The sequence below is a fragment of the Babylonia areolata genome, chromosome 11 (genome assembly GCF_041734735.1).
Source record: "Babylonia areolata isolate BAREFJ2019XMU chromosome 11, ASM4173473v1, whole genome shotgun sequence".
Lineage (NCBI taxonomy): Eukaryota > Metazoa > Mollusca > Gastropoda > Neogastropoda > Buccinidae > Babylonia > Babylonia areolata.
Genome location: NC_134886.1, coordinates 15972869 through 15987801, shown reverse-complemented (window position 1 = coordinate 15987801; position 14933 = coordinate 15972869). Strand labels below are relative to the sequence as shown.

General features: G+C 41.9%; 1 protein-coding gene across 1 annotated transcript in view; it reads left to right on the top strand.

The window, feature by feature from the left end:
- The first annotated feature begins 1499 nt into the window (after positions 1-1499).
- LOC143287572 (uncharacterized) overlaps positions 1500-14933 on the top strand; it is an 80677-nt gene continuing 67243 nt past the window's right edge. The window contains exon 1 of the mRNA XM_076595669.1: positions 1500-3009. Coding sequence (XP_076451784.1) covers positions 2322-3009 — 688 coding nt within the window. The 5' untranslated portion in view covers positions 1500-2321. The remainder of the gene's footprint in view (positions 3010-14933) is intronic.

Here is a 14933-nt window from a genome sequence, read left to right as displayed (position 1 = left end):
AAGCCAACAGCATGGTAGGCTTCCTAAAAAGGAATGTAAAAACATCCAATAAAACCACCAAAGCCAACGCCTACAAAACTCTCGTACGCCCGCACCTGGAGTATTGCTCATCAGTCTGGAGCCTGTACAAAGAAGGCCAAAAGAACAAGATTGAAATGGTGCAAAGAAGAGCAGCACGTTATGTACACAACGACTACGGGTAGACCAGCAGCGTAACACCCATGCTGCAAGAACTAGGATGGGAACCACTCGAATCACGGCGGAACAGACAAAGGCTGACCCTAATGTATAAAATGGTCAATGGCATTGCAGACATCCCTCCAGACAAATTTCTCAAGGATCCAGCAAAATAAGATCAAATCATCGACACAAATTTGTCCATCTTAGCTCCTCCTCTTACCCTTATAAATACAGTTTTTTCCCATCAACCATCCCCGTCTGGAACTCACTGCCTGCAACAACAGCAGAGGCTCCCTCCTTGGTAGCTTTCAAGAGGGAGCTGAACAAGATCACAGTTTAGTCCCGCCCTTCTTTTTTTTTTTTTCCTTCCGGTGGGAGGGAATATGTATACATGTTCTTTCTCATTGTCACCCCCTCCGGTAGGAAGATAGGTCTACTTAGGTTATGACTAGGTTTTTTTTGTTTGTTTGTTTTTTTAATTTTTTTTTTTTTTTACGCCTCTGCGCACACAGGTCATTAATAGTCAGTAATGACGGCTGACCTTCCAATTTGAAGATTGAAGATTGAAGAACAAAACAACTGCCCCCCCCCCCTCCCCGCACCCCTCTCCTCCTCTTTTCACACATGTGTACACAAAAGATCCAACAATTTAGTTTTCAAAGATTTCAGTTATCACACACACACACACACACACACACACAATTATGATCAAATACGCACGTTAAAGATCCTGTAACCTATGTGGGTGTTCGGTGGGTTATGGAGACACGAAAATACCCAGCATGCATGAACCACGACAGAGTGATCGGCAAGTCGATGTTGGTCGTGTAACGGAAAGAAGTAATTTTTTGATGTCACAAATATATATTTTTTTTAATCTTATTTTGATTTCACGTGTATTCTTCACGTCACACTCACACATACACACGACTCTTCGATTACATTTAAATGAAAAATCTAACCACGCACAGAAACGACACACACAAGATTAAAATGCCAGAATTTTGAAAAGAAAATTTACGCGAACTCGAATCTGATTGTCACTTATCGATCCATCTGTGAATCTTTATAAAGCTCTTAATGCAAGCAGTGGCAATTGCAAGTCGGATTTTTTTTTTTTTTCTTCTCTCTTTTGTTTTCTGTTTTGTCTTATTATTACCTGCAAAGCGATAATGATGACAGTTATCAATGAACACTACGGTGCACTTGGCGTGAGTGCGAATGTCCGCGTGCTGTCGTCACAGCACTTGGCAGCCAATCAAAACCGGCGTGTTATCCGGCGTCGGAAAACTGCTTGGCGACCGCTGTTGTCGCAACAAACGCAAATAATGTTTTCGTGCCAGAAAGTCGTTGAACATGACGTTTTATAATCTCAGATCCATTGTACCTGTAAACGGCACTGGGTACTTGCCAAATGGCTCATTTTCAGTCATGCATATTGTCAGGAATTTCAACATCGACTGGCAGTACAGGTGAGAAAGTGTCGTCTGCTGAGTGCCAGCAGAAGCAGAGCAAGGTGTACAAGAATCGTGTTTTTGCACGTTCGGTCACGCTTGGCCCCTGGCCGAGACGACACGCTGACTTGCCCGTTTCTGCCCGCTCTTCGTGTTTACTCAGACTGGAATCAGCTGCTGTGGGACTGCAAACGTTGGACATTTAATTCTGTGTGTTGTTTTGTGAAAACCAGCGATCGAACTCATCGATATGGGAGTTTGTAAAGAGACAGATGGTTGTGATTGATTGATTGCCCTGGTCGCAGAGCTCTAGCAGGAAGCACTATACTGGAAATTATCAGTTGCAGGAACGGCAGTTGTGCGATCTGAAAAGAACGTAACATTGTTTCTTTCTGCTCTTCGATTTTTTTGTGGCAGCAGAGTGCTCCTCGTGGCTGATTCCGTCGCCTTGATAAAGAATCAATTTGAACTTTCTGAACCTACAGAACAGGTTTTCGCGCAGTTTACTTGTTTTAATTTTCTGGAATCATTTTCGTTTACCAAGTGAAAGAAACTTACAGGTGTGAATAGGTTTGCTCAAAACTAGGGTCTGTTTGTTGTGTTTTGTTTTCACACAAGTGATGCATAGTTAAAACAAGTTATGGCGGCCAGAATACAACATTTGGATGTAAATGATACAAGAAATTTATGGATGGATTGATTCTTGAAAGCAAACAGACAAACATGGCTTCATCATTCACATTCCAGTTTCAGCCCCAGCCACCCCCAGTGCCCCGCATGACTGGAGGGAAGCGTGGCCCATCAGGACCTCTGATTGTGCCTTCTTCCAGTGAAGATGAAGATAGTGACACCAGTGAGTGCCAGCCAACACCCCCAGTGCAACAGATGCCTGTGAAAATGGCAGAGGTCCCACGGAGCCCGCGGAACATACCAGTGTTACCACTAGCCACTCCGAGGAGTAAAATAGGAGGTGGAAAATTTGCTCCCTGCCAACTCAGTCCACGGAAAGACACAGCAAGTATGATAACGTTGGTGTCATCAGAGAATGTGATTTCTGAAACTGTTGACAATGATTCAGACACTGAGACAACGCCATCTTTACCGTCCAGTCCTCGTGGGGCTGCTGTAAGCCCCTCACTCTCAAACTTTGCACATGAGCATGACCATGACTATGAAAATGTGGCATCCCCGTGCAGTAGCACAGCAAGTGGACCTATCTATGTTCGCCCACCTGGTTTTACTCATCATGCACAAGAAGTGGAGAGTGTTAAGAGCAAGCTTGTGCGCAAAAAGAGTCGACCAGCTGCAGTGATATCACTCAAAGAAGGATTTAAGAAACAGGAACAGACACCACCAAAAACTAAACCGAAAAGAGGTCAGTGTGCATGTTTTTGTATACATATAATTATGTTGTCTTCACTAACTTCAGTTTTATATGTTCTCACTCTTACAGTTTTTGTGATATATTAGTGTGTCAATTTGTAGAATTACTGTATATACATATATTTATCTATATAATTATATCTATAGATATATCATTGTATATATATATATATATTCATACCATGAGCGTATTGGTTTGAATCCTGCTCTCACCCTTTCTCCAAAGTTTAACTGGAAAATCGAACAGAGCGTCTAGTCATTCCAATGAGACAACAAACCAAGGTCCTGTGTGCAGCATACACTTGGTGCACTGAAAAAGAATACTTGGCAATGAGAGTGTTGTCCTCTGGCAACATTCTGTAGAACTGAGCGGATAGGTACACAAATATTATACACACACACACACACACACACACACACACACACACACACACACACACACACACATGCCCTCCTTGAGAAACTGAAACTGTCTGTATATATATTTGTAAATGTGTGTATGTCTATGTGTAATAATATATTCCAAATCATTCCATATTCTACTCCACTGATTCACACCATGCTGACCCATATTACACAATAAACGTTTGTTTAGTGCTGTATTACAAATAGAAGAGATTATATCTGATACATGTGGTACAATGAATATATCATAATATGATGATATAATACATTGGAATATACACATATCATGTGTTGCTTTTTGACGGCACATATCGTAATCATTGATGTAGTACAATGGAATGACTAATTCAATAATGACTAATGCACTAATGTGAGATTATTATTCATTGTAATATCACATAGTTTGTTATGTGTTCATATGTGACAGTACTGACAAAATATCTCAATATGCACTTGTGTAACACAGTGCTTACACATGACTCAACAGAAGTCACAACACAATCAAAGTGTTATAATGTAGCTGAATATAAATTCCCATATTATTCAGTCTTCTTCCTTTATTAAATGGCAGATTGGGTTTGATTACTAAATGTGGAACTAGCTGATTGTTATGAATTCCTTCATCATGTTCACACAGAGCCTGGACAAACAGCCAAAGATCCTTTCTGCTGAAAAATAACCCTAAGCATAAGACTCTAAAATATCCTGTAACTTAAAAAACAAAACAAGAAAAACCTCACCTTATGACACTTCCTCCCAAAATTTCCTTAAGCAATGACTGATGTTAACTGCTGTTTCAAAATGTTTTTGCACAGTGTGCATGGGCGTGTGTGTGTGTGTGTGTGTGTGTGTGTGTGTGTGTGTGTGTACATGTGTGAATATATGTCTTTGGTGTGTGTGTGTGTGTGTGTGTGTGTGTGTGTGTGAATAAATATAATTATTTAGAAAATACAAGAACTGAAGAAGCAAAGTACTTGTGTGTTTTGTGAGCTGTCAGAAACAGATCTACCAACATCACATCATATGGAGTCACTGCACAGGAAAGCACAGTACATTACGGCACAGTCATTGACATCACGTAAACATGTATGAAATGTCTGTTTCCACAGGCATTTACTCATACATGTCACAATCACAGTATGTTTGTATACATGTGTGTGTCCAGGCACATGTGTGTGTGTGTGTGTGTGTGTGTGTGTGTGTGTGTGTGTGCACTTATGGGTTTTTGTTAAGAAATTTACCAATATTTAAAAATGGTAGTTTTTGTAGACTGGTTTTTAAAATGCTGCCAATAAAAAAGGCAGTGAAGTCCATTTTCAAACTGTAGTAGGCCTGTATCGATATTAGCCCAAGAAACACTTAACCCTCCCCCTCCCCCCCACCTCCACGGCCCCACCCCTAACCACGCACCCACTGTCCAGACGGTAAACCATTTCACTACTTCAACTGAGGTTGCTGTGTTGCCCAAAATCAGTGCAAATAATTGACCCAGCTTAGTTGTCTACGGCCTGTGCCAATTCCGCAGTCCACGAAATCAGAAGAAGACGGCCGGGCGTAATAGCCGAGTGGTTTAAGCGTTGGACTTTCAATCTGAGGGTGCCTGGTTCGAATCACGGTAACGACGCCATGTGGGTAAAGGGTGGAGATTTTTCCAATCTCGCAGGTCAACATATGTGCAGACCTGCTAGTGCCTGAACCCCCTTCGTGTGTATACGCACGCAGAAGATCAAATACGCACGTTAAAGATCCTGTAACCTATGTCAGCGTTCGGTGGGTTATGGAGACCCGAAAATACCCAACATGCATGAACGGCTCCGCATGAACCACGACAGAGTCATCGGCAAGTCGATGTTAGCCGTGTAACGGAAAGAAGAAGAAGAAGAATGGTCTATTGTGCCATCTCACGGCCCTCGGTAAGCAGCGGTCAGACTGAGCTTTGTGAAGGGAGGTATTTAGTTGAGCGACGTGAAAAGCCTTTGACCTTTTTAGTAGTAGTAGTAGTAGGGAATGGCTTTTTGGCCTTAGGCCTCGCGGCCTATTTGTGTCCCCACATTATTTTTCAACTTCGTTTAGGTCTGATTGCGTGCCTATCTTATAAAATAACATTATATTCAATCTACACTAAAGAAAAGGTCTTTCAATTTAGGGTCTTCATTTAGGAGTTTTTTAAAAAGCTGTTTATATGTGGTGCATATTTTGTGTTAGTCCAAAAATTAGCAATTCTGAAAGCAAAACAAAGCAAATTTTGCCTTGCTGTGCTCGCCTTCAAAAACATGCGTACGTGTTAATATGCCAACTAGATGTGAAACCATTCTAACAGTCTCTCATGTTAACGTGTGAAAATGACTTGGCAAACACAGACGGGCTCCGCAAAGTGTATTCTGGACCTGGACTGATGTGGATGGTTAGTCGAAAGAAACAGTAGGTAATGCTGACCACCGTATTTGATTCTAACTGTCTGTCTGTCAATTTCACACACACGCGCGCACACACTGACACACACACGCGCGCGCGCGCCGGCGCGCACACATACATACACATTATAGTCTACGCACACCGGCACGCACACACTGACACACACAGACGCACACACGCACGCACGCACAGACACACACACACACACACACACACACACACACACACATATGTATCTCGCGGTGGAGAGAGACAGCCTGTCGGAGACCGAGAGTTTCCTTTGCCGTGTTAGTGATATCGACCATTCGATGCCACGGTGTGTTGCCCCGTCAGGCTATAGTCTACTCACAGACTTTTGATTAGTTTAACTTGAATACGTTCAACTGAAATGCGCCTGGTCTAGACCCTGCATCGATAATTTGTGAACACAGCATTGCTGATGTGCGGCCGGTTTGCTCTTTGACTGATCAGAAACATTTCATTTGCAAAGTTAAGTTGTTTTCCTTGTTGAATGTTGATCCAGTGAAAATTCTGAAAATTGTCAGTCAATATGGAACTCAACGCCGACTTGTGACTTTGTAATAATTCTAGCAGCACAGAGTGACACACAGACACACAGTGACATTAGTAGCCTACAGCGATACACCGAGACACACTCGCGCGCAGATCGTAATGCATGGGCCCGCAGTGTTGGCATGTGCAGTTTGTTAAGCATATATTCTTATTCTGGGTTGAATATGTTCTGGCTTCACCAACTGTCTGTGGTAAGTCTCCATTGATAAGCGAACGAATGGTTCAATGCGGAATAAATATTTATGACAGGAGTCAGGTCGGGAACTGAAGACCGCAGGGCACCACCGTGGATCATGTCTGCTATACAGGAACAGGCTTGGCTGTCACCCTTTCCCTTCCGCCGCTCCCCCGGGCTTTTCCCCCACTCCGCGCCTTACACACCACCACCACCACCAGCAAACAACAATACGAAGTGAAAACGAAGAAGATAATTCTCCCCGATCACTCATGCACGTTGCCAATACACACACATGCACACCGGCAGACACTGAGACAGACGGCAGACAGACACACGCATGTACGCACGGCACGAACACACACACACACACACACACACACACACAACACACACACACTGAGGTTTTCCTACCATCGAGTTTGTCAGAACCACAAGAACAGAATAGAATACAATGTCGATCATGCGCGTCCACAAGTCAGTCTTTCGCAATTCCCAACACCAGCCGCGTTTGGCAAGTAATCCAAGAACTTCGTCCCTGAAACTGCCGACAGAAAATTTAATACAAAGTATACAGTACATAGATATACGTGTGGGGTATTTAGCATACTGAGCTCCACTCAGCAGAAGACCCCCTCGACGATTTTAACTTGAACGTTCAGACCTATTCTTTTCAGCACGGTGATCTGTCTGTCTGTCTGCCAGTCTGTTTGTCTATATTTTCTTTCCTTCTTCTTTTCATTATTTCTTTCTTCAAATACGTAAGTAAATATAATAAGCAAGTACGCAAAATATACTCGTGGACACGTTCGCGAGTGCGCTGACGCGCGCGCGCGCGCTCACGCACGCATACACTCACACGGCACACGCACGCACGCACGCACGCGCGCGCGCTCGCGCGCACACACACACACACTCACACACACACACACCCGCGGCACATTCCAGTTGGAATTCATATTGCATGCAGAGTTCTTAGCCATTGGACTCATATTCTGGATGCACATGATAGCCATATCAAAAAGGTGCATATATTGTATCCATGATGAACCAACCAGACAAAATTGAAACCCCCTGGATACTATTTTGTAAAGAATATTCTTCACAATGTAGGATTAGGTCATGTTAGGATTAATCATTTGACATTTAGTAACAGCAGACTTAAATTCACATCACGTCAACAACTAAGAACTAGAAAAACAATTCTGGAAACAGAGAAAAACCAGCCAAAAAGCAAACCAGTCAACCAACAAAATAACAATATGCCGCCGGTTTGCTTAAGTCAGTTGTGTTATCTGTTGTATAGTCATTTCGGAACTCCGTAATACATTGAGTCAAACATCAGTCAGATGGTTACACTTTCAGGCATGTAGGCCTATGCATGTTGGCATACATGTGATATTACAGAAAGACTGAGGGGGTGGAGGGAAGTCACATACCGATTGCTTAGCAGTGAAGTAGCTTTTTCTGTCTGCCCTCCACCTCGCCCATCTCAGCCTTTCGAAGGTCTCCGCCCCAACAGCACCAGATTGATGAGGGAGTAGGGAAGGGAGGGCGTGGGTTGTGAGGGAAGTGGGTGGAGGAGTACGTTCAAGGAAGGTGGTGGTGGTGGTGGTGGTGATTCTCATTGATCATGCATGAAGAATTTGCCCAAAGCACGTTCTGGGTTTGCAAGTCTCTGACGATACGGCATCGGAGGATACATTTGCATTAGCATTTAGACTGACCTGCTTGCGAAAGAAGCCGTGAGTGCGCTTCATCCAACGCACAGAGCGGCGCCCATGTGTGTGTGTGTGTGTGTGTGTGTGTGTGTGTGTGCGCGCGCGCGCGCGTGTGTGTGTGATGCACACCTATGCATGCACACACATGCACGCATTTTGAAATATATACGCATTCAGTGACATGGTGACAGTTTGACCAGTCGCCAGTTTAACTTCAACATGTGATAATGATAATAGGTTAATTTATATATAGCGCCTAATAAAATGATTTTGCTCTGAACGCTTTACAACACAGCAGTTAAAAATATTATCCATCAAAACGTGCAGGTTGGTCCATGTAAGAGAACAAACTCAGTCTGTCTGCCTGTCTCTCTTTCGCATACACACATACACTGATGTCACACGTACACACACACCTATAGATAAAATAATAATGATACTACTACTACTACTACTACTACTAACTTTATCCCTGCATCGCCCATCGCCCCATACAAAACATGCCCAACCGCGCTGCACATCGTGAAAATCAATGTGCAAAACATGCATTCAAGCACCAAAACGATAACTCCCATATATATAACGACGCACAAACATCGAAACAAACACCAACAGTAATATATACACGGACACATTCAAAAACACCCAAAATACACATCATGACATCCAAATGGTGCAGTCTCATATCACAACACCCAACATCAACATCACAGCACCCAAAACTGACCAGACCACAATGCCCAAAAGCCAATCCGAACACCCCAAACTGATCGAGTATATGACAACGCTCAATGCACAACCACTCTCCCTCCTTCTCCTCCACACAACACCCTAACAACACATACACACACACACACACACACCCTCACTGTCTTCAGGAGATCAAATAAAGGTAGTTTTAAGATACTTGGAGTTGGTTTTAAAGCTGGAAATGGACTGGGGGTATCTAAATTCGGCGGCATTGAGTTCTACTGGACGAGGACGGTGTATGCGAAGGATCTTTGACCGAAGAACGTAGTCATAACAGAGGGAATTCGGAGATTGCGACTGTCTGATGATAATCATTGTTGTCTTGTTGGAACATAAACAATGAGATCAGAAAGATAGGTGAAGAAGCAGAGAAAGCATCAAAACAACGTGTGGAGAGATTATATACAATCCTGGACAGTAACGGCAACCAGTGGAATTGTTCCAGAACTGAAAGGCCGAATATGGTCACTCTTAGAGTGTTTCCAATACAAGACGGGCAGCTGAGTTTTCGAATTTCTGTGTTTATGAATAATGAACATGGAGAACCAACAAGTAAAGAATTACAATAATCCAGTTTTGAAAAGACAAAAGCACAACTGAGAGTTTTGGATTGAGACAGGAAGTGGCGAATATATGGAAGCATTGCAGCTGTGGTAGGCATATATGTATGCTGACTTACAGACATTGGAAACCTGTTTGTCTATGGACATATCACTACAAAGAATGACTCCAAGATTTTTTGTGTGATATGCGAAGGGAATGTCGGTCTGACTTTCATCGATAGAAGTGGGTGATGTGTCTTGGAAAGATGATCCTTCAGATTAAAATTAGTCTGATTTGTTCAGCAGTGCTTCAGTTTTATCGGCGTTCAGCTTTAGTTTGTTTGTGCTCATCAGGGTTTTAATTTGTGAAATGCATATCTGCTTGTCTGATATGCCCGTGCTTATTTGATCTTGGGGAGCTGATTTCTGCATCTGTATGTCATCTGATTCTACAGCTATGCTCATGATAGTTACTCATGCGCAGCCCTCATTGGTTTACCACTAGCCAGACTGACATCATATGTGTTATAGTGTGCCAACAGTGTCCCCGCCCCCCTCCACCACCCACACTCCTTCCCTCTCCATCCCTTCACCCTCCCCCCCCTTCCCGCCCTTCTTATCTCCCTTCCCGCTCCATCCAAAGTCCAGTCTTTGAGGTCGCGCTGACACAGCGCCACCCTCCCTCCTTCCACCCTCCTGCACCCATGCTCCCTAGTCGACCCTCTTTGGTCAGCGATGCCCCGTCAACCGCTCGAGCTGTAGGAACACGTGCAGTTATGTGATGTCTGCCACAATCCCCGTACTGAAATGGACGAGTGTCGGCATGTCGGAACATCCCGTGTGGCGGCCTGTCTTTCAAGTCGTTCCCCATCTCCCCTTTCACGAACGCAGCTGACGTAGATGGCGGGACTTCGGAATGTAAGCTAGGGAGAATTTATGCTAATGTGAACTTTGATCAAGCTGGCTAACAGGCCAGCTAACAGGCTGAAGAGTTGTATTGTCCTGTCTCCCCAATCTCTTTGTGACGTAAACGGGTGAACTTGTCGTCATAGAATGTGTATAGCCAAGTGGGTAGAATTGTAGCAAATCAGATCAATCTGTTGAATTGGAAGAATTGGGATTAAGCAGTGAATCTGTCAGTCATTCACATAGCGTCACTAGGACAAGCAAAGATTGGTTATTTCAGTTCAACTAGTTGGGGGGAGTGAGTGTTGTAGCTTGCATCAGTATACACAGTATGTTATGGGGAGGGATAAAACCAGTCAACAAAGCCAGTTCTTAGCTGTCTCCCAGAAGAACTGAACCTACCCAACCCCCTACTAGGCCAGAAAATTTAGATTAAAATTTGCGTTAGGTCAAAATGTCTGCAACAAAACCGTTCTTTTTACGTTAAAATAGAACAAATCATACTGATCACACTGATATAAAGTTGGCCACTATAGGGGGGCGGGAACATAAGTAGATTTTGATTTTTAATGTCCAGAATCGAATATTTTTATTACTTCTGCCTGTGCGAGAGCGCCTTACAAAGAGTCGCAAGGCAAGCACAGGCGAAGGTTACGCAAGTGCGGTATAAGGGGTTGCCAGAGGAAAGCGTTCAGCTTGGTACAGTACATGTGACTGACTGCTGCCGGGCTGATGCTGATCTGTGAGCAGGTCACTGAATCTGAACAGTAAGCTAGGAACAGAGCTCTTTCGGGTCAAGAGGAAACAAACATTTTCAATTTCGTGTATTTTATACTAAAGTGGTAGAAGACGCAAATCCGCTTTTATGAATGTTTTCCAGTTTCCTACCATTCATGAAATATAAAGAATGAAATCAGTATTATACTGACTGCAAAGGTGAATTCACGAAGGCAGCACAGGATCATTTAGTTCGTAAGTACAATTTTGTTGATATTTTACGCAATGCACAACTTGGATATACTCCATGCTCCGCTTATTAACGTGTAGAATATAAATATCTAAATATGTGTTAACCCGTTTCGGTTTCAATGAACATTATCGACACTATGTCCAGACAATAAACTGGGAAAGTATGGAGGGCAGATGATGGCAAAATTGAACATCATGTCTTGATGTGAAAAGAACGGTATGAAATTGAAATACATATTTTTCTTTGGAAATGAACCGGTATTTGCAAATATGACTCACGAACCCTGGCGCAGTAGACGTCGATTTAGCGTGGGATATAAATAATAATCATAATGATAACAATGGATCATAAATTTTATTAATGATTATGTAAAACTTTCTTGTAACACGTGTAACATTGAATCCAAGTTACCTAAACTAACTTTCCCAACGCAGATGTTTGAATTACTGGATTTATAATAATGGTAGTAATGAATCTATCACGCGATCCTTAGCCAATGCAGTGCATTCAAACAAAGCCTGTGTAAAATTATGTATTTTATTAATGATTACCTAAAACCTTATCACATATGTAACATGGAACCCAAAATACCTAAACTAACTCCCCCACCCTGGATGATTTTATTTTTCAGAAACAATGCAGGCACTCCATTTTCACATCAATCCTCCCCGGTGTTTCGTTCCACACTTCGTCTGTCTTGTGAACTGATAAACTAGTTTACATCATTTCATGATAAAACTTCACCAGACAGCAAAAGCCAAAATCAAGGTAATTTAAGGGGGTGATTTTCTACTTTGAACTTTCTTGTTTGGAACTTTTGATGCAACAAGCCTTCAACTGAAAACAGTCTTACTGAACTACATGCGTTGACTTGGTTCGAAATCTTACGCCAGTATCTGTATATTACCGCATCTCGCCATCTGTCAGAAACAGTGATTGTGTCTAAACTTAATCGGATCAGAGATAAATGTACAAACCATAACAACGACGAAATTAACATACACAGTTTTGTTGTTGTTGTTGTTGTTGTTTTTAATATAGAAACCACGGGGTGCAAATGAACATATCAGAGATTTCCGTGTAACATATGTATATCTCACACGCTGTCGGAAACAACACATTCTCTGAATCTGTGTTCAAACACACATGATTGAAGGGTGTTTGTCAAACCGATTTACACTTTCCTGCGATGAATCCGCATGATTTATGTGGAAACAGTTCTAAATTTGTTTACATGTATATTTTTTATTGGGTCGTTTACATGCACATAAGTAACACAGAAAAGCAGAACTGAAAATTAATGTGACGTCGATTGCATTTAAATAGTTGAACATTTTTTTTCAGAAAATGAGTGTATGTGCTGCAGAAGGTAGATGTGTTGACCATCTGTTGCAAGTAAAGAACGTGTAGTGTATTCATGAATGTGCTTGCCTTTGAATGAATAAAAATACGTCAAGAGGAACGGGTTGTTTACGTCTGTCACGCGGGTTTTTTTGCGTAATATTTCAAACTTAATGTACCATTTTTACTGATGATCAATGTTTTATTATCACAAGGAATGAATATAGATCAGGTCTGTATGTACTGGATTTTAATCAGGTTTGTACTTATTTGTTTCTGACCACTTCATGTTTAGACACATTGCCATGTCACAAAATGGCGCCGAAATTTTGGATGTTTTTAATAATTTTCAACACATTTAAGACACAAGAACAAACCATATTATCACAAAATTGTTGCAGACATTTCTCTAATGAATTGCAATCCTGATAACATGTAAAACATTTGAATATTTTATTTTATACTGAATCAGACTGAGAGACCCCCATTTCCAACAAATTCCGGAGATTGACCCATTTTCATTTTCCAGGCAGTCTTTGCTCTTCATGACTATCTGATGCACTTCATTTTGCCACCTTCATACTCCAGCCAGATACATTTTCTTTCCCATGCTAAACCGACGTGTCTACTGCGGCAGGGTTCGTGAGCCACATTTGCAAATACCGCTTCATTTCCAAAGAAAAATATATATTTCATACCGTTCTTTTTACATCAAGACATGATGTTGGTCGATTTTGCCACCATCTGCCTTCCATGCTTTCTGAATTAATTGTCTGGACAGTGCTCCGACAATGTTCATTGAAACAAACCTAGTTAACAGGTATTGAGATATTCATATACTACACGTTAATAAGCAAAGCATGAAGTATTTCCAAGTTGTGCGTTGCGTAAAATGTCAACATAATTGTTCCTGCGAACTAAATGATCCCGTGCTGCTTTCGTAAATTCACCTTTGCAGTCTGTATAATACCGATTTCATTCTTTATGAAATGTCAGGACTGGTAAGAAACTGTAAAACATTCATAAAAGCAAACTTGCGTTTTCTACCAATTTAGTATGTAATAGATGAAATTAAAAATTTTGTTTCCTTTTGACCCCAAAGAGTTCACTTATTTTCTGTACGGTATCTGTCATCTGCCGCAGTGACCTACTAACGGAGGTATAGGATAGCATCAGCGCGGCAGCAGTCAGCCACAAGTACTGTACCGCGCTAAACGCTTTCCTCTGGCGACCCCTTATACCGCGCTTGCGTAACCCTGGATTGTTCATGCCTTGCGGATCTTTGTAAGGCGCTCTCTCATGGCCAAATGTGTGAGAAATAATTATCAAAAATCAAAATCTAATCATGTTCCCGCCCACCTACAGCGGTCAAGTTTATATAGCGTGATCAGTATGATTTATTCTATTTTATCGTGAAAAGAACGGTTTTGTTGATGACATTTTGACCATTTTTGTATCTGTCCTGGACTATACCACCTTTGTACAACTGTGTTCATTTATCCGACATAGTTTATGTTGTAACGTGCTTCTGCTGCAGTAAGAAGGCACAAAAAGTACCGAAACATTTTTGAGGCCTGAAGCTTTCACTTCTTTACATGATAAATGAGAAGTGTAACTTTGGCTCCTCAGAGGTGTACAACTCCCGGTCAGTGCTGGTTTTGGTTTCCAGTTATGTGCATTCACATCTCTGGTTTTTTCCGTTAGACGTAACTTCCAGGAAATGCTGCTTTGCGCTTCCAATCAGCTAGCACACTTGAAACTAAATGTTGCTTTGTATTAGGATATCAATTAATGAAAAACAACTAAAACAAGCTAACAAACAAACAAATCAATAAAAAAAAAAAAAAAAAAGGAGACAAAAACATGTCGATTAAGGATTTCAATTTTTAAACCATTTATAAAGGTTTCTTCGCGCAGTGCATGTCGGATACAGGACCCGAAGTCTTCTTGTCTGTTTTGTAAATTACTCACCGAAAGAGTAAAAAAATTGAACAGACGTCCAGTACGTCGCCAGTTTCCTGCCCATGTCATGAGGCGTGGGTTATCTTACCCAAAGGGCTTTGATTCATGGTCTTGTCATCTGGCTGTTTTCTTTTCCAGGCTTGAATAATAATCTCC